We start from the raw sequence: 23,680 nt of genomic DNA, 5'->3' as shown, positions 1-23,680 counted from the left end.
TAGATAACTAATTTGGACAACTGCATGTCACTAACAATATTTAATTGAATCTGAATTAATCTTTTAAAAAAAATGTGTTTGTGAGTGCCTGACCCTTTGTATTTAGTTTTTTTAAACTCTTAAACTGCTCGTCAAGCTCGTCACTGTTAGCAGTTTCCGGCTTCTGCCTTCATGAGCGTTGGTTTCTTGAGATTGATAACTGCTGTTTATTCTCTTACTATCTCTTCTCTCTTTTCTGCCCTAACCTCTTCATTTGTTCTACTGAATTAGCTATTTTCTGTGCTTAGTTCACTTATCGCTAGATTCTCTAGTTTTCGTTCTCAATTGACTTGTGTTTAGTAGGCAGCCTCTCGTTCCTAGTTTGTTACTAGCTTCGAGCTTAGCCTAGCTTAGCAGTTAGCTCTATTGCATTTGCAGTCAAAGCAGCCTCATTAAAACGATGGTTTGTGATGACTGTTCCGCAGTTACAGATAGGTTGTCTCTACTAGAGAGACGTGTCTGTGAGTTAGAGCAGCTTTTTTCGGCTAGGATTACGTTAGATATTATGAGCACCCCAGATGGCCTTAGCCCTGGGCCTGATAGCAGACCTGCTATTGTTAGCACTAGCTCAGCCTCGTCGGCAGATGCGGCAGAATTTGTCTCTGTTTACCAGCGTGGGAAGGATCGCAAGAGCAAGCCACCAGTCGTGTGGCCTGGTCTGCAGTCACCTCTCCCAACTGCCAACCAATGTTCGCCCCTCACCAGCCCCATTGGTATTCCAACAGCCAGCTTGCCCCTCCCACTCCTGTTGACAGAGTAAAGCAATCTAAGCTAGTGAGGAGACTCCATTACCCGCAATATCAAATTAGCTTTGCCAGCCTTGGTTCAGTGTTTACCCGGGGCCAGAGTCTCCGACGTTGAGAATAATCTTAGAGTGCTAGCATCATGGAGGAAGAAACAGTGAACTTTCAGCAACATTGCTATTAATGTCGTCATCAATAATGTTAGTATGAAGCAATCAGAGATCACAAAGTCAGGATGCTTCATTTTGTCAGAAAGATGTGTTGGCATCAATTAATTGTCTCTGGTCCCTTACCTGTGAGGGGTATTGAGATGTACAGTAGGCTCACCTCGTTACTGTAATGAGCAGGGATTTGGCTTTTTTTGATAACTGGCTTTCTTTCTGGGGCCGCTGTTACCTGCTGAAAGCGGACAGCATTCACCCTACTGGGGACGGCGCCACTGTTTTGTTTGCCAATATAGATAGCTGTCTACATTTTGACAATAGGGACTTCTCATTCAGCAGGTTGCAGGTGATTAGGGAGCCTGCTAGGTTTAAATCTAGTGCGGATGTGGAGTCAGCTAGTTGATATGTTAAGTCAGGGAATTTCTCATAGTATAGATTATCAGACTGACAGCTTGGTCTATAACCTTGAGACCGTCTCCGTACCCTGCTGTATTGCTCCCAAGCTCTCCTCTCCTAAATGTGTCAATCACAATAATCAAATAATCATTCCTACCACTGGTGGTGGGGAAATGTGCAACAAAGCACCTAATAATCTACAGAACCAAACATCTAATGTTGTCAGAAGTGTGACCAAAAAGGGCATCCAGATAGCGTAGTAGACTAGTCCGTTGCCTACCAACATGGGGATCGCCTATTTGAATCCCTGTGTTACCCCCAGCTTAGTCGGGCGTCCCTACAGACACAGTTGGCCGTGTCTGCGGATGGGAAGCCAGATGTGGGTATGTGTCCTGGTTGCTGCACTAGTGCCTCCTCTGTTTGGTCAGGGCACCTATTCGGGGGGAGGGGGAACTAGGGGGAGTAGCGTGATCCTCCTGTGTGCTACGTTCCCCTGGCGAAACTCCTCACTGTCAGGTGAGAAGAAGCAGCTGGCGACTCCCCATGTATCTGTGGAGGCATGTGGTAGTCTGCAGCCCTCCCCGGCTCAGCACAAGGGTTGAAGCAGCGACTGGGACGGTTTGGAAGAGTGGGGTAATTGGCCGAGTCCAATTAGGGAGAAAAAGGGGGAAAAGCCAAAAAAAACTCAAGTGTAACAACATATTGTCCAAAGCATAGGTCATCAAAATTGTCAACTGATAATACAAGGTGTCTAATTCCAATTAATATTTCACCTATTGGTAACTCTAAATTTCTGCCTACTACTGATCACTTCAAGAAGATGCTTAAATTTGGTTTCATAAATATCAGATCACTGTCTACCAAAGCCTTACTAATACAGTCCTCCTGCCACTTAACAGCGTACACTATATTGCTCTGTTTGTGCCAGGGGACCCGATGCTTGGGGTGGACCAACTTCTGGCGCAGCATGTTTCGGGTTTGTCCTCTTGATAAGGGAACTCTCAATATAAGATGGCGCCGTATAAGGTCATCTCATTTCATGTTCCCCGACGACTTCGCAGTGTTTTACTTATTTTGCTGTTGGTCTGTATTTTTTTCACCTCGAAAATATGACAGAGGCACATTACTGAACATATGAGACACAATGATCACTCAAAAAAATCCAGAGTTTTTCCACTGGGACCCCCTGCTCCCAAGAACCGCAGGGGAATCATGCACAACAATGGCACTACCACGGAGACGAAGGAAGCATCGCCGGAGACCGGGGCATTGAGCCGGAGTGCTGGTGAAACTGAGGCAGTGAGCAAACTGGCCCCTACTCCCTGGTATTTTGCTGGCCAACATGCTGGACGAGTTAAGAGCAAGGATTTCCTTGCAGCGAGAAACAAGGGATTGTAACATCATCTGCCTCACAGAGACTTGGTTGTTGGAGGAAATCCCAGACCACGCAATTGTTCCAATGGGATTTTCTGTGTTTTGAGCGGACAGGTTGACAGAACTCTACTTGGTGTGACCCCAGGAACGTATATTCTCTCAAGTCTTACTGTTCCCTGGACCTGGAATATCTCTCGCTCCTGTATCGGCCATTTGGGTTGCCCAGAGAGCTGTTGTTGTGTTAGCTGTGTACATCCCGCCTGATGCCAACTCAGGCCTGGCAGTCAGGAAACTGTACAGGACAATCAGCAGTGCGGAAAATATGCACCCAGAGGCTGCTTTCATCATGGTTGGTGATTTCAACAAAGCGTCTCTGCGGAAAGTATTACCAAAATACTTATAGCATATCAATGTTAACACTCGGGGGAGGGATAGCTTACTCGATCACTGCTATTCCCCTTTTCGCAATACCTACAAACCCCTCCTCCACCCACCGTTCGGTAAATCGGATCACTCCTCCATCCTGCTGCTGCCCGCCTATAGGCAGAAGTTGAAGGAAGCAGCACCCGCCGTGAGAACGATACATTGCTGGTCTGACCAATCGGATGCCATATTACAGGACTGTTTTGATCGGGTGGACTGGGACATTTTCCGTGATTCGTTGGATGGCAACATTGACGAGTACACGGAAGCAGTTGTTGGATTCATCTGGAAGAGCATCGAGGAAAAGGTTCCCATTAAAACAGCCCGTGTGTATCCAAACCAGAAACCATGGATAAACAGTTCCATTCAGTCTGCTCTTGCAGTACGAGACACTGCTTTCGCCACGGGAGACGAAGCGGAGAAGAAGAAAGCCTTCTATGAGCTCCGGAAAGCTATCGAAGCAGCCAAATGAGAATACTGCAAGAAGATTGAGGAACAACTAAGAGCTAACAATCCACGTAGCACATGGCAGGGATTACACACAAATTGGACTTCAAAGGGAGACCCAGCAGCGCAGCCAACGTCACTGCCTCCCTGCCGGATGACCTTAATAGTTTTTACGCACGGTTTGAGGTTTTTGACACCAACCTCCAGGAAGAAGGCCACACCACTGCCGATTTGAACAGCGCACTGGCCATTGCCGAGTCCGACGTACGCAGATCATTCATGTGCGTGAACACCTGCAAAGTGGCCAGCCCAGACAGCATTCCAGGCTGGGTGATCAGAGCGTGTGCAGTGCAGCTGGCTGGTGTCTTCACGGATATTTTCAACCTTTCCCTTTCCCTGTGTGTAGTCCCCTCCTGCTTTAAATCATCAGTCATTGTGCCGGTGCCGAAGAAGACCATGGTAACGTGCTTGAATGATTGGCGTCATGTTGCTCTGACTCCCATAGTGAATAGATGGTTTGAGAAGCTTGTTAAGGTACTAATCTGTAACATGTTACCTCCCACCCTTGACCCCCACCAATTTGCCTACCGACAAAATAGATCCACCGGCGCAATAGCCACTACACTCCATACTGCTCTGACTCACCTGGGGAAACGTAACTCCTATGTGAGAATGCTGTTTGTAGACTACAGCTCACCGTTCAACACCATAGTCCCCTCTCTGGACTCTACACCAAGCTCAGGGACTTGGGACTCAACTCCAGCCTGTGCAGTTGGATCCTAAACTTACTGTCAAGCCGACGCCAGGTGGTGAGGATGGGCTCCAACACCTCTACCCCTCTGACCCTCAACACAGGAACCCCCCAGGGCTGCGTCCTGAGTCCCCTCCTCTACTCCCTGTACACCCATAACTGCGTGGCCACACATAGCTCCAACTTGGTGACAAAGTTTGCTGACGACACGACAGTGATTGGCCTGATCACCAACGATGACGAGACGGCATACAGGAGAGAGGTCAGCAATCTAACAAAGTGGTGCCAGGAGAATAACCTCTCTCTCAACGTTGACAAAACCAAGTAGCTGATGTCAACTACATGAAGAGAGGGGGGAGGCTGGATCCCATCACCATCAACGAGATTGCTGTAGAGAGAGTCAAGAGCTTCAAGTTCCTCGGTGACCACACTACCGAGGACCTCACCTGGGGTGAACACACCAGCCATGTGGTGAAAAAGGCACAGCAACGCCTCTTTCACCTCAGGCGACTGAAGAAATTCGGTAAGGGGCCCAAGATTCTACAGGCCTTCTACAGAGGTACAACCAAGAACATCCCGACTGGATGCATCACCACCTGGCATGGTAACTGTACTGCCCACAACCGCAAAATGCTGCAGAGGGTTGTGCAGACAGCCCAGGATATCAGTGGATGTGAGTTTCCCTCCATCCAGGACATATATAATGGACGTTATGTCAGCAAAGCCCGCAGGATTATCAATGACCCCAGCCACCCCAACTAGTTACTGTTCCAGCTGCTACCATCTTGCAAGCAGTACCGCAGCCTCAAAGCCCGGACCAGTAGGCTCCAGACAGCTTTTTCCACCAAGCAACTAGGCTTTTGAACAAAGAACTTTAAAGACACTAAGCCTGTTGCTGGACTGACTGGTACTGACCTTTGGTCTTAAATGGATCATCACTTTACACACACACACACACACACACACACACACAAACATGTAGCTTGGCATACACAAACACACAACTAAGCAAACAACTACACACACATGCACATTTATTAAGGCAGAGCCTACATACAAACAGCACCTTACATACACAACACATTTATTTTTATTATTCCTTTTTTGTTTTGTTTTGTTGTTATTTTATTGCTCTTGTTGCTGCAGTGTTGAGGAGCCGAAACACAAGAATTTTACTCTTTCGTACTTGGAGACGTAACGATAAAGGATCTTGAATCTTGAAATGATCTGATTCTTAAACATAGTTTCGATATGTCCGTTATGTGAAACATGGCTGAAAACAAATGTTTTCCTTCCCTTAAATGAAGCTTCCCACCTGACTATACTTATGCCCATGTAGCTCAGGCAAATGAACAAGGTTTGGGTGTTGCCTTAATATACACTCACCGGCCACTTTATTAGGCACACCCGTCCAACTGCTCGTTAACGCAAATTTCTAATCAGCCAATCACATGGCAGCAACTCAATGCATTTAGGCATGTAGACATGGTCAAGACGATCTGCTGCAGTTCAAACCGAGCATCAGAATGGGGAAGAAAGGTGATTTAAGTGACTTTGAACGTGGCATGGTTGTTGGTGCCAGACAGGCTGGTCTGAGTATTTCAGAAACTGCTGATCTACTGGGATTTTCACGCACAACCATCTCTAGGGCTTACAGAGAATGGTCCGAAAAAGAGAAAATATCCAGTGAGTGGCAGTTCTGTGGGCGAAAATGCCTTGTTGATGCCACAGGTCAGAGGAGAATGGCCAGACTGGTTCGCAGGTATGCAGAAGAGCATCTCTGAACGCACAACACGTCGAACCTTGAGGCAGATGGGCTACAGCAGCAGAAGACCACACCGGGTGCCACTCCTGTCAGCTAAGAACAGGAAATTGAGGCTACAATTCGCACAGGCTCACCAAAATTGGACAATAGAAGATTGGAAAAACGTTGCCTGGTCTGATGAGTCTCGATTTCTGCTGCGACATTCGGATGGTAGGGTCAGAATTTGGCATCAACAACATGAAAGCATGGATCCATCCTGCCTTGTATCAACGGTTCAGGCTGCTGGTGGTGGTGTAATGGTGTGGGGGATATTTTCTTGGCACACTTTGGGCCCCTTAGTACCAATTGAGCATCGTGTCAACGCCACAGCCTACCTGAGTATTGTTGCTGACCATGTCCATCCCTTTATGACCACAGTGTTCCCATCTTCTGATGGCTACTTCCAGCAGGATAACGCGCCATGTCATAAAGCTCGAATCATCTCAGACTGGTTTCTTGAACATGACAATGAGTTCACTGTACTCAAATGGCCTCCACAGTCACCAGATCTCAATCCAATAGAGCACCTTTGGGATGTGGTGGACCGGGAGATTCGCATCATGGGTGTGCAGCCGACAAATCTGCAGCAACTGCGTGATGCTATCATGTCAATATGGACCAAACTCTCTGAGGAATGTTTCCAGTACCTTGTTGAATCTATGCCACGAAGGATTATGGCAGTTCTGAAGGCAAAAGGGGGTCCAACCCGGTACTAGCAAGGTGTACCTAATAAAGTGGCCAGTGAGTGTATGTCTATTTTCAATCTGACTTCTGGACTTGAATCTAAATTCCAATCTTTTGAGGCTCTTCTTCTGGATCCAGCTCCCTCACCCATGAACAGATTCTGCTCAGTCCAGGTTGTGATACTGTATCGAACTCCTGGCTCTTACTCACCATTTCTTGAAGAATTTGGAAAATTTAACTCAGGTCTTGTTACTCATTCTGATGAGATTCTAATTCTTGGTGGTTTCAATATTCATCTGAATAAGGCTGCGGATCCTTTATGTAAAACCTTTCTGGCACTAGTTGATACTTTTGGGTTCGCTCAGTTTGTTCAAGAGTCGATTCATTGCAGTGTAACACCCTTGATTTGGTTTTATCTAAAGGGATAGCTGTTTCTAATCTGAATGTCTGCTGTGTCAGATAATTTTCTCATCAAATTTGAAGCGTTATTGGCCTGTCCAGTTAATGTCGACACAAATGTAATTGCCAGTCGTCACATTGGTCCCTCCTCTGTAACTGCATTTGGCCAGCCTGACGTCTTGGCTCCTTTCACTGTAGTGACTGACTCTGTTGAAAATTTCACTAGTTACTTAACTGTGGCCCTCTCTAGTCTCCTAGATTCAGTTGCACCTCTTACTACCAGAGCTAAGTGACTAAAGAGCCTTTCACCCAGGTTTAATGATGAGACATGTGCTCTTAAGAGGGCCTGTAGGAGACTGGAACGTAAATGGCGAAAATCAAAACTGGAAGTTTTTGGCCCATCTTGGCATGAGTGTTTACTGAAATACACGCATGCTTTATCTGCTGCAAAAGCAGCGTATCTCTCTCGCTTAATCAATATGAGACTGTAGCTAAACTTACTAAAAAGCAACTGTCTATTAGCTGCTCACCATTCACGGCCCATGAGTGTCTAGACTTTCTCTGCAATATGGTTGATGAGATCATAAACAAAATTAGTTCTTCAACTCCAGCTACTCCTGCAGATCCCGTCTTGCCAAATTCATATCTATACAATGTAGGTGGGGGAAATTGATTCTTAGATGCATCGAGATTCTCTCATAAAAGATTGTCTCAATGCAGAAAACTCAATAATCGGAAATTTAAAGCTCAATTCTTGACTAGGCTGTACTTACAGCTGCCACTGAACCTACTGGATATTGAAACATAACGGATGTAAAACATGTACATTGTGTTTACGTTCTAAGCTGGGCTACTTCTTCAGTTTTGGTGAGGATGGCTGAGCGTGACCAACCGAAGTTGGATACAATCTGACCGGCACCCTCTGGATTAAAAGCCAGCGTATGGAAGCATTTGGGCTTCTATGAAGTCGAAGGGAAAAGGAATCTGGACAAGAGCCACACTGTATGCAAGTTGTGTCTCACTGAAATAAAATATTTTGGGAACACAACAAACATGGGAATTTCCACTCAGAGTTGGAGGAAAGCCAGCTGGTTGTAGTTGCTGCCAACCAGAGAACAAGTGAACAAGTGATATCAAAGCTTCCACCGAACTCCGATAGGGTGAAGTGAATCTCAAAGTCGATTGCAATTTTTTTTGCCAGCGATTTACGCCCGTACTCAGTCATTGAGAACCAGGGCTTTCACGCTATGCTGCACACTTTGGAGCTGAGATACAACATCCCATCTGAACCTTTTTTCACTGACAAGCGATGCCCACACTCTACAACAAAACCAAGACCAACGTCATGGAATCATTAAGGAAAGCAGGTAGGATAGGTTAGGATAGGATAGAATAAGCAGGTAGGACAACATGCAATGTGTGGACATCCATTGCTACAGAATCTTATATCACCGTAACACTTTATTACCGATGACTGGCAGCTCGTGTCTCACGTGCAGGTGATCTAAACTTAGCACAAAAAGTAAGGAAATTTGTGTTTGGGAGATTATTTCTTTGTTGTAACAATGCTTCTTGGCAATAAATCTTATATCAGGCACCTGATTGTCAGCACCTGGGGTACCAGAAGCTCAAAACAAGAGTCAATAGCAACAGCAAAATAAGTTGTTTGGCATTGGCAGAGAAGATTTGGCAAATTTTTCATGGACGCAGCCCACATACTCAGCTCTGCTGCTCATCCCACAAATGCACGTTCCTTACAAATGTGGCACCATTTAAAGGGGAAATTAACAGGCTTTCCAACAGTATAAGATTTATTGCCAAGAAGCATTGTTACAACAAAGAAATAATCTGACAAACACAAATTTCCTTACTTTTTGTACTAAGTATAGTTACTGCACAGCAGAGCACACTTACACCTGAGCATGTAGACCAACTCCCGTTCTTACACAAAAATTTACACATTTCAGCATTCACCAGCTAAGCACATTTGCTATGTTGCACTTCCATGCATTTCCATGATTTCATTGTGGCCTATTATTTGTATTTTCTCCATTATCTATTGTTTTATCACATATTCCACAGAAAGCGTTAGTTTTGTATGAGAGATGGTACAGAATTCTATGTTGTTTTGGTATGAAAACTGTTTTCGATTTTAATGTACAGCAAAAAAAAAAATTTCATGTTGAGGGATTCTGTGCTCATTGCCCATAACAGGAGGATTTTGGTTGAAGTCTATTATTTATTTGTGAATGAGGGCAGCTTTTTATGTTATCAACTGATTGCTGAAGTCTTGCTGAAGCCTGTGTTAATTTACAACAAGGGTGCTGCTACAGGCACATTTTTGTTTCTTTTCTTGTCTGTTCTTGGCAATGTTGGAAAATGTGACCTTTCAGTTGACACACCTTTTCTGTTTGTTGCTGTATTAATAAAAGATAATGGGAAAAAAATCATCTGTTTATTTTAATTATGGAGCTTTACAAATATGCTATGTTTTAAAAGTAGCAAGTAGTCACACAGTGAGAAAAAAATAAATCATGTATAGAAATCAAAAATGTTGCTACATCAAGATGCATCATTAATTGTTTTATAATCGCGCCGTAGCCTTCTGAATCAGAATCGAATCATGAGGTGCCTAGAGATTCCCACCCCTAATACCGTGAGTCACTGATAGTCCCGGTTATTACAGCTTTTGAGACTATCTCTCTTGATACTTTGACTAAGCTCATGCCAGCTTCTAATCCATCTACTTGCCTACTTGACCCTTTACCAGCAAAACTTTTGAAAGACCTCTGGCCTTTCCTGGGACCTACAATGCATTGTTAATTTATCACTTACTACTGGCACTGTACCCAGCAGTTTTAAGATGGCTGTGGTTAAACCTCTACTTAAAAAACAAAACAAAAAAAACACATCTCGAGGCACCCCAGTGGGTCACTTGGTAGAGCGTGTACCACATAAGGCTGAGTCCTTTCCACAGCAGCCTGGGTTTGAATCTGGCCCGGGCCCTTTTTCTTGCATGACATCCCCTCTCTCTCCCCTCTCTTTGCTGTCTCTCGACTATCACTATCCAATAAAGGCAGAAGATGCCAAAAAAAAAAACTCTTTAAGAAAAACAATGCACTTCAATCCAGGGTCTCTTAATAATTATCGACCAGTCTCTAATCTTCCATTCTTTTCTAAAGTACTAGAGAGAGAGAGTTGTGTATCAACAACTTCGACCCATATAGAAAAAAAACTATCTATATGAACCTTTTCAATTGGCTTTCAGTGCCTGTCACTCCACTGAAACTACTCTGACCAGAGTGGTGAATGATCTTGTACTAGCTATGGACTCTGATTCCACTTCTGTGCTTCTACTGCTGGACCTCAGTGCAGCCTTTGACACCATTGATCTTTGTATACTTTTAGACAGATTAAATTGTAATTTTGGCATCTCTGGCTTAGGTCTCTTGGCCTAAGTCCTACTTCTCTGGAAGAACACATTGTGTCTGCTATAATAATATGGCATACCTCAGGGCTCAGTTCTTGACCCTCTACTTTTCTCTCTTTATATTTCACCTCTTGGCCAAATTCTACATGGTCATGGAATAAATTTCCATTGCTATGCTGATGATACTCATCTGTATGTGCATATGAGGGTTGATGATCATACTCAAATGATTAATTTAGAGGCCTGATTGACTGCTGTGAAAATTGGATGTGACTAAATTTTCTCCTTTTAAATTCGGCGAAAACTGAGATGCTGGTCATTGGCCCTGATAAACAGACACCGATTTGATAAAGTAACAATAACAATCGACAACTCTGTGATTTCTCAAAGTATGGCAGCCAAAAATCTTGGCGTTACGTTTTATCCCAGCCTTTCCTTTGATGAGCACATTAAAGAAATCCCCAAGAATGCCTTTTTCACTTACGTAACATAGCTAAAATTCAGTCTTTCCTGTCCATGGCTGACACAGAGACTCTTAATACATGCATTTGTTTCGTCCAGACTTGGATTATTGTAATGTTCTGTTTTCAGGTCTGCCACATTCTAGTACTAAAAGTCTTCAGATGGTTCAGAATGCTGCAGCTAGAATCCTAACTAAAACTAGAAAGTTTTACCATATTATACCAATTCTTGCCTCTCATCATTGGCTTCCTATCCATGTTAGATCAGAAAACAAGGTGCTTCTGCTGACTTATAAAATCCTAAATGGGCTTGCCCCATCTTACCTGTCTGATCTCATTAAACCGTACATTCCGTCTTGAGCACTTCACTCTCAAAATACAGGGCTCCTCTGTGTACCCTAAGTTAAAAAGAAGTCCGCTGGTGGCAGGGCCTTTTCCTATCAGGCCCCACTCTTGTGGAATAACCTGCCTACTGCCGTCAGTCCTTTAAATCCAAACTTAAAACTCATCTTTTTGCCTTAGCCTACAATTAGTCACCTTTAGGGTGCTTCATATCCTGTACTACATGGCGGGTCAGTTTCTGTCTCAATGGATGTACCAGGCACTGTTCTGTCGACGAGATTATAGCATGTAGATTATTGACTATTGCAAACTGTTCTCTTCTCTCACATGTCTTTTCTCTGTCTTTCTGAATGATGTCTTCTCCTTTCTTTTCTTCTGTGTGTGTGAATGGTATAATGCGAGTCTCACTTGTATGCACGTGCAGTCTTTCCTCCCCCTGGGTCTCCATGGTGATGTTTGTCACCACCTGGACACTGCTTGGCATCCCTCTCATCATATTTTCTTTTTATATATCTTATAAATCCATATAATTTTGTGATCCTGTTTCAATGTTATAGCCTGGTGATGCTGACCGGGTGGCTCGGGTCCTGGGCTGTCCCGGTGGGGTCTGGACACTGCTTGGCGTCCTCCTCATCATATTTTTCATATATTTTATAATTCCATTATAATTCTGTTATCCTCTTTCAATGTTGTATTGTGTAAATTGTGTACACACAACATCCATTGCACGTTGTCTGTCTTGGGAGAGAGATCCCTCCTCTATTGCTCTCCCTGAGGTTTCTTCCGATTTTTTTTTTCTCCCTGTTATTTTAGGGAGTTTTTCCTTATCCAATGTGAAGGTCTAAGGACAGGATGAGGCTAATTTGTGATATTGGGCTATACAAATAAAATTGACTTTAAAAACTAGACCTGGTCTGAATCAAACAACCAATCAGGGTTAGCTAGCACGTAACAAGCGAATCACAGTGACTCTGTACAAACAATGTTCACCCAGGTTCTGTCTTGGTTCAACACAGCGACACACACACAGAAATTTACAATTTTACAATTTCAGTTGTGTCAAGAGCTATGACAACTTGAGCTAAATCTCCAATAACTCCTTTACCTACAACGGCGTACAGTACAAAGCAAGCCAAAAGAACTAAGACCATGGAGGAGAAGAGAAGGAGAGACAATGAAAGTGCTAAATAAAAAGAGAGATCAGGCATGGGTCAACATCGAAGAGGTATTTTTGAGATGGCGAGAGCTGTAGTAGTGTAAGGGTGTGAAGGACGATGCAGAGTGATACGAAACAGCAGAGAGATAAGCAGAAGATTTTGCATTGCAATGTTCATGTTGCCTACTGCAGTTTTAATTCAGGATAGAGGATCTGGTCATCTGGGTGTAGCCAGCATTCAAAGCAAGCAAATAGTGATGAATAAGTTGCTGAACTCCAATATCTGTTTGGTTTCAGGGCATTCAGGCGTATCTGCAAACATGATGAAGAAAAAGAATTCACACAAGTAAGTTTAATCTCCTTGGATCTGATATTAACTGACCGTGGTGCATTCTGGTTAATAAATGTGCCAAGACTGGCACAGAATGTTCTCTTGCTGAAGAGTCTCTCTCTCTCTCTCTCTCTCTCTCTCTCTCTCTCTCTCTCTCTCTCTCTCTCTCTCTCTCTCTCTCTCTCTCTCTCTCTCTCTCTCTTGCTCTCCATCCATCCATCCCTTTCTTCTTCACCCTCTACAGGAAACAGAGGACCACAGTGGGTCCCAGTAAGACTTTGGCTCAGCCTAGAAGGAATATCGTTGGCTGCAGGATTCAGCACATCTGGAAGGAAGGCAGTAAGTACAACCTGTTATCTATCAACCATCTGCTCACTTGTAAATTCGTATGTATGTCAGTATTTATCCATACTCTAATTACTAATATTTTATGAATTACTGCTGCCAAAATACCAAGTTTTAACTCAGTATCACAAAATATATGATAATTATAAAATATATTGGTACAACTTGATGCCTCTTGTGCTCATAATACTTTGTTTACTATAATGGTATCCTGCATTCCTGTGGTGTAGAGGTGTCATGAGTGGTCAACAATGGGTTTTAATGGGAATAAAGTTATCAATCTAACTTCTTGGAATGTAAGAGTAAACCTCTTACATTCCAACAACCCAGCCAAAATAGCCAAATTATTTTCTCATCTGCAACACCTACATGCTGATTATGTTCCTGCAAGAGACACATATTAAACACACAGATGCCCTGAAATTGAGATGCAGTTGGATAGGACAAACCTGTCAGTCAACTTTTTCAGCTTCAGTTTTTTCAGCTTTTTTTAATTAAAAAGAATATTCCTTTTCAACATTTCCACCATAACTGATCCAAACGGTCGCTTTATAATTGTGACTGGAACTATTTTGACTCGTCATGTCACCTTGTATGTATGCACCAAATTTTGATAACCCAGGTTTCTTTCGGGGTGTTTGCAATCTTATTCCTAATTTATCAGCAACCAACTTGATTGCACATGGCAATTTCTACTGCATTTTAGATACATTTATGGGTAGGTCTTCCTCACGCCCGGTCAATCCTTTTGACTCCGTTGTGCTGAATAATTTGATGAAAATCGCTGAACCTTGTTGATATATAAAAAGAAAAGAAGAAGAAAGCCACTATATTTTGTCATTGTATTCTTACGAATTGTGTTGTTACAATGGATTTGTCTTCTGCATTTAACCCATCCAATTGTATAGGACTAGTGGGCAGCTGCAGCGCCCGGGGACCAACTCCGGTTATTTTTTTCCATTGCCTTGGTCAGGGGCACATTAACCCTATTAACCCTAACATGCATGTCTTTTTGATGGTGGGAGGAAACCGTAACACCCAGAGGAAACCAACGCAAGCACGGGGAGAACATGCAAACTCCACACTGAAAGGACCTGGGACGGCCTGGGGTTCGAACCCAGGACATTCTTGCTGTGAGGCAACAGTGCTAACCACTGGGCCACCGTGCCGCCCCAATAACATCAGTTATCTCTTCATCAAAATATCATAATATCTTAATCTCAGATCAGAGTCCTGTTACTATATTGATGTTCAAGAAGACACATGGCAATTGGCAGTTTAATCCAAACTTGCTTAATGATGAAATATTCTCTGAAAAATGCTCATCTTAATTACGGAGTATGTGGCTTTTAATGACAGTATGTTCCGGATTCAACTTTGTCAGTAGCCTTTAAAGGAGTAATGAGAGTATTTTTAATATCATATGAAGCTACACAAAAAAGGCAAAGGAGAAATAGGTTATCAGAAATACTAGATCAGCAGCTTGCTTTGCTTGAAAAGCAGTATAGGGGGCACTATCTTCATCTGCACTTAAGGGTATCAAAACTAAAACATGAATATAACAGCATTCTTTTTAAAGAGCAGGGTAACCAAATTGACAGATTTGCTTTGCTTCAAAATACTTTATAAATGTGGGAGATGTATTGCTGTTTACATGTTAAAATGTGTTGAATCATGTATAGAACTGATTTGCGGAGTTAGACCGTTTTTGGGTATTTTTCCCGTTTTCCTTTCTTGATTTTTTTTGGCCGGCTTCCTTGATGATGTCGCCGTCTTCCTTTCGGTGCCACGCCCCCAGAGTCTGAAACCAGTGGACGCTCCAGATTTTTACATGTTTTTGAAGCTTTGTTTTATATACTTCGCAACATTTTTAATCATACAGAATTGGCTGGGTGGTTACTGATTTGTTTTCCTGGGGTATGGGTATCCCAAAACACAGATTTGAGCTCAGTTACCCGCCACTTTAAGCACGTTGGCACTTCTGAAAGTGAGGCACAAACAGTTTGAATTGGGATAGCTGTCGTGTGAGCTCACGACAGCTGAGAGATGCACAAGCCAGTAGGGCTATTCATAAGATTAAACCTCCTCTAAGCTCTATAGTTACAGACCCTGTTAAAATAAATGACTGCTTCAGGAAATGTTATGAGGAATTATTCACCTCCCAAATTCTTACAAAAGAAGCAAGTATCCTTCTATTTTTGCACTCTGACACTTCCTAAAGTAGACTTGAAAGCACAAAATGAGCTTAACACAGAAATATCACTACAGGAGGTCCTCACAGTTATAAAAGAATACCCAAATGGTAAGGCAGCTGGCTCTGATGACCTTGGTATAGAGTTTTACAAGACATGCAGTTGATATGGCCTCTCTGTTGTTGAGAATGTTTAGAGTCAGTTAAAAAAAAAATTACCAGTCATTGTACACCGCAAATATTTCCTTAATTTTGAAAAAAAGATAAAGACGAAACTGACCTGTCATGTCGACCCATAGCCCTTCTTGGTTGGTGTTCACTAAAATCTTGGCCAATAGATTGAATAAGTATATATCAACCATAATACACCAAGATCGTGTGGGTTTTATTCCCAGAAGATTTTCCTTTTTGTTGTTTGTAGACTACTGAACATAGTTTACAGTAAGCAGAAGGAGTCAAAACCTGCAGTCCTTGCACTTGATCCACACAAGGTGTTTGATCAAGTGGAGTGGCAGTACATGCTGTTAACCATAGAAGAATTTGGCCTGGGCAAGATTTTTTAGCTCATGGGTAGAGATGTTCTATGCCTATCCAATTGCATCAGTCCTTACCAACTCTGAGAGATCTCCCTTTTAGCCTACATCGTGGTTTTCAGTTAAGGTTGCCCTCTGCTGTTTGCCATATGCATAGAACCCCTAGCTATCAACATCAGAAATAATCCAAAAATTATCCCTATATATATCTTGGAAAATTGATCATCACTTAGCCCTGTATGCAGATGACATAATTTTGTTTCTCTCACAGTCTGAGGTATGTGTTCCACCACTACTGGACCTCATTAAAAAGTTTGGAACGTTATCAGGTTATACCATAAATTGGCTGAAGTGTGAATTTATGCCTCTGAGGCTCTAGATCCTGAGTTTCTCAGCAATTTTCCAGTTAGAGTTACTGGTCACGTAAAGTACCAAACAATCAGACCTTTATAAATTGATCTATGGAGTTATGATTGATAAACTTAGGAGTGATATTGAATATTGGCGAACACTCTCCCTGTCAATGATTGGCCAAATTAATGCCATAAAAATGGTGACTTTGTCTAAGTTTTTGTATTTATTTCAAAACGTGCCCATTTTTCTGCCTAAATCCTTTTTTAAACCACTGGATTCAATTATTGGGGGTACAAAACACATCCTGTTGGTAAAAAACATCTTTGCAAACCTAAAGACTTAGGAGGGCTGGCTCAACCTGTGTTCCAACAGCCAATGCCTGAGCCCTTTTCCTGGCAGGACGCATACCCTGAAGAGCTTAAAGACACAACCCCATCATGGTGGGCTATAGAGCAGGACATTAGTGGCACTTCTCTTCCAGCGTTACTCCATGGAGCAAAAAAAACCTCCTGGATCTAAAGGGATTGGTTTTATTGTCAAAATCTCATTAAAGGTAGCATATCAAATAAAAAAAAAATGTTCCAGTTACCAGACACTTCCATTTTAGTCCTCATTTGTTATAATCATACTTTTCTTCCCTCACAACTAGATGCTGTGTTTTAACCTGGAAAAGGAAAGGTCTTGTTACTATTAATGACCTGTACATTGATAATGTATTCCCTTGATTTGCTCAGCTTAAAGCAAAATTTAAATCGCATTCATCGTATTTTTTCAGGTACCTACAAATCAGGAACTATGTCAGAGGAACTATTTCAAAAATTTTAATCTTAAAATTCTCCTGATGAATCTCAGTCCCTACTGACAACCAAACCTGATACCAAAAAGCTGGTCTCTGTTTGTAAATGTATATGCAAGTCTGACTGCTCCATCCACACAGCACCTGAAGATGTCCTGGGAGTGAAATAAGAGTAAAAATTTCAGAAGGCGCATGGGCTAAATGCCTTCACAGCATACAGTCTTGCTCAATTAACTCGAGACATCAGTTAATTCAGTACAAGGTCATATATAGACTCCATTATTCACGTGTTCAATTACATTCATACTATCCGTCCTCATCACCACTTTGAATTAAATGCAAACAATCTGATGGAAAGCTGGCTCATATGTTTTGGCTCTGCACCAGACTGCAAGTTTTGGTCAGAAGTTTTTTTTTTATTTATTGCCGCTCAGATGTTAATGGACATGATCTCCCTCCTAATCCGAAAACGGCCATTCTAGGCTGCTCACAACAGCTACAAAGTCATTGGAAAACTTGGTCGATCCAGTATGGAATGAGCATTGCAACGAAAATCATTCTTAAGGTCTGGAACAAAGAGATATCCTCCTTTTTTTTAAACCTGGCTCACAGAGTTCTCTAGTACTTTATATATGGAGAAAAGGCAATGAAGAGCTGGAGTTGGTCCCGGGGCGCTGCAGCTGCCCACTGCTCCTATACAATAAGATGGGTTAAATGCAGAAGACAAATTTCATTGTAATTTCTTTGTACAATGACAAAATAAAGTGGCTTGCTTTCTTTTTTTTAAATCCGATATGAGATGTTAGGGAAAGCAAGTAGGGTTAAACAGATATGGCAACCCTTCGCAGCACTTGTATTTTCTGTTAAACATTTGTCTTTATATTCACAGTTTGGTTAAAATGGATGCCCTACTTAATGTTATCTGGCACTCGGATAAAACTGATACTATCATATGACTGGAATTACTAACCTTTTCAATTATAAATTACTCTGTAACACTTTTCAGACATGGGCATTGAAAACTTTGTTATACACTGAAGTAGATTTAAGCAAACTTTTAAAGAAAAAAACTCCTGGTAAAAATACAGTTAAGTAGATATTCATGATCTAAACCGATTCTTGCAAATGATTGAAAATTAAGCACTCATACAGCTAAGATATCCATCTCTGAAAGTCAGTTTTAATCAGAATGTCCTCGTCATGGAGGATTCCATGTAAATTGTGTGAAGGTGTCAGAGAAATCCCTCGGATGTTTTGTGTAAACGCTCTGACGTCACGTCGGCTCAGCACACGGCCAGTAAGACTGGGAGCACTGGGGTGGCAGCTCATTACATCAAGTGTTTGTTAAAGGACACTGCTGGTCTGATTCATACTGGCTGCCTTCCCAGTCACTTTCCACCATCTGGTCTGTGGAATTTGATTTGGGCTTTACATGTTTTGTCTCTTCTGTATTGAAGAATGACACTGGTGGCGTTTCTCAGCAGAGTCTGTGACGGCACGCATCGCTCCTCCAGCAGACTGCCTGGCGCCCCCTAGTGGCATTACAATAGATATGACGAAACACTACTGTATCACTAATGGGCAAACAGGACTCACACTTTTATTAGACGCTCTCAACATTACAAGCTACCAACCCATGCATATATTTATCTTACATTTACTATCCCTTTAAAGGTCTTGATTTTACCCTGTAGGATAAGCTTATCAAACATTTCAGCAGTAAATGAGGTTGTATAAAGAACACTGGGGCTGTTTAAAAACACTAACGTCTCTCTTTCCCAGACGACTCCTGTTCCCAGCAGATTGTGATAAACAGAGTTATGCTGACCAGAACATGCATAGATTTTGATTTACAAGGTGCATTTATGCGTTATTGTAAATCAAACAAAATCTTCATATTCTGTCATGACTTTGTAAGTCTTAACTTTAAGGGCTGGATGTTTGAAAAGCTTGATTATCTTTTTGGAGCCTTTGTGTGCTTCTAACCATACATCTTGGCTCACTGCTGCCCCCTAGGTAAGTCCTCCCAGTGGAAGGGGACGGTCCTAGATCAGGTGCCTGTAAACCCCTCCCTTTACTTGATTAAATACGACGGCTTTGACTGCATCTATGGCCTGGAGCTCTACAGCGACGAAAGGGTGGTTGGGCTCGAGGTCCTGCCTGACAGAGTGGGTAAGGATACCTACTGAAACCTCACTGTTGTATATCACAGAATATTATGGGAAATTATATCCCGGGTGAAACATGACAAAGACGAAGTGACCAAACTACGATGGCTACTTTATTATAAGCCAGGTCAAACATACACGTACACTTGAGCAGCTCCTTTTATGAAACACTGCCCCCTAAAACGCCTTAGCACCCCGTCAGGAGATAACAATTAACTTACATTTCTTTATACACCACCGCTCCTCCCCTGTAGATTGAAAGTTAAAACCATTTTTATGTTCCCTTCAATTGAACGTTTCTCAAAAACAACAAAACATCCAAATGAACTCACATGAGTTCTGACACACACAAGGTTTTCACTCTAAGTGTGCAAATAGTATTTGCATGTCCATGATATGAGACCTCGATCCATAATCTCTTTCTGTCGGTCCACTATTAAGTCCAACTGTTGAGGAGGGTGCACATTTCTCTTTGGTTGCTCCGTGCATCTTGAACTTGAAGGGTTTTCCAGAGCTCTGTCAGCCTCCTCTGAGCTCTGAGGGTCCTCTGGTGTCTGCTCACAGACAATAGTGTCAATGTCCCTCACATCATCTCCTGGATCAGTATGGTAATCCCAGGCCCCTTCAGTGTTCGTTACAGTCTGTTCTGGAGCCACGCTCTTTCTCTTTGCATCTAGAATCTGATTTACATGTCTTTTTACACATGTACCATTCACATTCACCAAGTATGTTACAGGACCCAAATCATCAGTAATCACACCATCCGACCACTTCTCCCCTCCCCTGTAGTTTTTTTTTTACAGACACTGCCTGACCCACAGAGAAAGAGAAATGTCTTTTTTCCTTTCTTTTTTTTTTTCTCCCTTTTTCTCCCCAATTATATCTGGCCAATTACCCCACTCTTCCAAGCTGTCCCGGTCATTACTCCACTCCCTCTGCTGATCCAGGGAGGGTTGCAGACTAACTACCACGTCTCCTCCGATACATGTGGAGTCGCCAGCCACTTCTTTTCACCGGACAGTGAGGAGTTTCACCAGGGGGACGTAACGCGTGTGAGGATTACGCCACCCCCCCCCCCAGTTCCCCCTCCCCCCTGAACAGGTACCCTGACTGACCAGAGGAGGCGCTAGTGCAGCGACCAGGACACATACCCACATCCGGTTTCCCACCCACAGACACGGCCAATTTTGTCAGTAGGGGCGCCCAGCCAAGACCGAGGTAACACAGGGATTCGATCCGACGTTCCCCATGTTGGTAGGCAACGGAATAGACCACTACGCTACCCGGACGCCCTTTTCCCTCTTTCTTTCTGACTGGTTTGGCAAACTCCCTGTTTGGAAAGACTGAGATACCTCTGGTTTTACTAGACAGTTTTCAAAAACAGCTCTGCTGGTGTTTTCTTGGTAGTTATGTGGGGCATGTTTTGATAACTAAACAAGAAATTGGCAATACAATGCTGCAATGACATGCTACCAACCGCGCTATTCTTTGCTAGAGAACTAATATTGAACTAATATTTCAGCCAACCCATTTGAGGCTGGGTGATAGTGTTTTAATGTGTTTAACTGCATTCCATTTAAGGAATGACTCAAATTTACCTGAAGTAAATTGAGGTACATTATTCTTCACTACCTCTTTAGGCAGTCCGTACCATGCAAATAGGTTTCTCAAAACTTCAATAGTTTTGCTGGCTGTGGTGGTCTGCATATGAATTACACCAGGCCAGTTGGCATATACATCCATAGCAACCAGCAACATCTGCTTATTATCCTCTGCAAAATCAAGGTTTATGTTCTCCCATGGACCTGTAAGCCTATTTCTAAGTATTCTAAGTATGCACAGGCGCTGTGGCAGGCATGCTACACCGCTGCACAGGCGCTGTGGCAGGCATGCTACACCGCTGCTTACATATATCACACAGATTCACCTCACTTTCAATATCCTCATCAAGTGTAGGCCACCAAATGAGGCTTCTGGAGAGAAACTTCCTTTTCACCATACCCCAGTGGCTGTCATGCAACTCTGACAATAACCTGCTTTGTAGCTTTTCTAGAATGATCACCCTGAAACCCCAGAGGACACAGTCATATTCTATTGTGAGTTCAAACCTTCATTTCACATATGGTTGTAGAACCTGCTCTGGTACATACTTTGGTCATCCTGACAAAACATACTGTTTCACTTTTGCCAGCCGGGGATCTCTCTGCGCTTCATGTTTTATATCTTTTGTACTGATGGGCAGACTGTCCAAGTAAGACACCCTGAACACTGATTTTGGTTTTGGAAATCTGTCATCTGGTATTGGGGGTCTGGATAATGCATTAGCATTTCGGTGCTGCTCAGATGGTTTGTACTGAATCTCATAGGTATGTGCAGCTAAAAGAAAAAGCATCCTACCTGCAGCTAAGGGAGGTACTCCTGTTTTTGGACCTAAGCTCTTCAGTAGTGGTTTGTGGTCTGTTACCAGATTACATTTACAGCCAAACAAATACTCGTGAAATTTCATCACTCAAAAAACCAAGCCTAATGCTTCCTTCTGTATCTGAGAGTAGTTTTTCTCAGCTTTCGTAAGCATCCTAGAAGCGAAAGCTATGGGTTTTTCCACTGCCATCAGGCATCTTGTGCAAGATCATTGCACCTACCCCTACTGGTGAAGTGTCACACGCCAGTATGAGTGGTAGATCTGGGTTGTACAAGAACTCTGTTTGAGAGGAGCTGTTTTTTAGCTTCCTCAAATGATTTCTGGCTTGACACGGACCACTCCCATTTGGCATCTTTCTGCAGTAACCCTGTCATAGGTGCTGTCAGGGTAGAAAGGTTAGGTATGAACTTTCCATAGTAACTCAATAGTGAGAGAAAAGACTTGAGTTCAGTGGTAGTAGTTGGAACTGCTGCTTTAACAACAGCTTCACGTTTCTCTTGCATTGGGTGGGTGAATTCCCTCTGCATCAGTGACCCAAGCATGACACACTGCTGGAAGAAGGCACGTTTTTTGTTTTGTTTTGTTTTTTTGTTAACCCTTAAGGTTGTGGTTTTTCAGTCTTTTTAGCACTTCTTCTAGGTTTTTCATGTGTGTTTTTGTGTCCTGTCCTGTGATCAAAATGTCATCCAAATAGCAAATTACACCATCTATGCCCCAGAGAACTTGATACATTAGCTTTTGGAAATATTGCAGGTGCGCTTGCCACACTGTAGGGAAGTCTATTTACTTGATACAACCCCTTATGTGTGTTTATGGTCAAGTATTGTTTGGAACTCTCCTTTAACTCTTCTTGTTGATAGGCTTGTGACAGATCAAGCTTGGTGAATTTCTCACCACTTGCTAGGTTTGTGAACAGATCCTGTGATTTTGGTATGGGGTATTGATCTACCTCAAGCCATGGGTTGATGGATACTTTATCGTCTCCACATATCTTCACTGTCTGATCCACCTTAGGGATTCACCGTAATTAACAGGTGTAATAACCCCATCAGCCTCCATTTTTCTTAGCTGGGCTTCTATTGCCTCCTAAGGGCACAAAGCACAGAGTGTGGTTTGCAAAACTTAGGCATAGCGCCTGGTACTACATGGAGTTTGGCTTTGATCCCTGTCACCTTCCCTAAACACCTCTGGGTATCTATCACAATAATCTTCCACACTCTCAGGTGCTACTCTGTTTACAGAAGACCAATCCAGTTTTAACTTCTTTATCCAGTCTCTTCCCAGCAAGACTGGACCATTACCTTTGACCACAAGCAAGTTAAGTGTGCGACTGTACCCATTGCACTTCATTTTTACAGAAATTCTCCCTATGAGTCTGAGTGTTTACTGTAGGTTCTCCACAACACAATGTGTAGGCATTAGCTTTACCTTAAACCCACATTTGTACAGCTCTTCACAGACACTGCTGCGCTTGTGTCTACTTCCATTTTTCCATTTTTAGCCATTTCTCATTTAGCCTTACATACACATAGTAGGGTTTCTCGATTTCTGCATCACTTTCAGAACAAGTGTCCTTACTTAGGGATACTTGGAGTCATACAAATATGTGGGGTCAGCTGTCCAAAGTGACAGGGAGTGCAGAAGAGAGGTGAAGAAGAGACTGCAGCCAGGGTGGAGTGGGTGGAGAAGAGTGTCAGGAGTGATTTGTGACAGAAGGGGACCAGCAAGAGTTAAAGGGAAGGTTTATAAGATGGTTCTGAGACCAGCTATGTTATATGGTTTGGAGACAGTGGCACTGATGAAAAGACAGGAAGTGGAGCTGGAGGTGGCAGAGTTGAAGATGCCAAGATTTTTGTTGGGTGTGATGAAGACGGACAGGATTAGCAACGAGTATATTAGAGGGACAGATCAGGTTGGACGGTTTGGA

The 23,680-nt window shown here is 42.9% G+C and overlaps 1 protein-coding gene across 1 annotated transcript in view; it reads left to right on the top strand.

Annotated features, from left to right (window-relative positions):
* Positions 1-23,680, top strand: part of spinb (spindlin b) — a 37,641-nt gene that overhangs the window by 2,596 nt on the left and 11,365 nt on the right. Inside the window, exons 2-4 of the mRNA XM_056275537.1 lie at positions 12,911-12,959; positions 13,189-13,283; positions 19,180-19,335. Coding sequence (XP_056131512.1) covers positions 12,911-12,959; positions 13,189-13,283; positions 19,180-19,335 — 300 coding nt within the window. The remainder of the gene's footprint in view (positions 1-12,910; positions 12,960-13,188; positions 13,284-19,179; positions 19,336-23,680) is intronic.

Source organism: Lampris incognitus, chromosome 1 (assembly GCF_029633865.1).
Source record: "Lampris incognitus isolate fLamInc1 chromosome 1, fLamInc1.hap2, whole genome shotgun sequence".
Taxonomy (NCBI): domain Eukaryota; kingdom Metazoa; phylum Chordata; class Actinopteri; order Lampriformes; family Lampridae; genus Lampris; species Lampris incognitus.
This window is presented reverse-complemented; position numbering and strand designations above follow the sequence as displayed.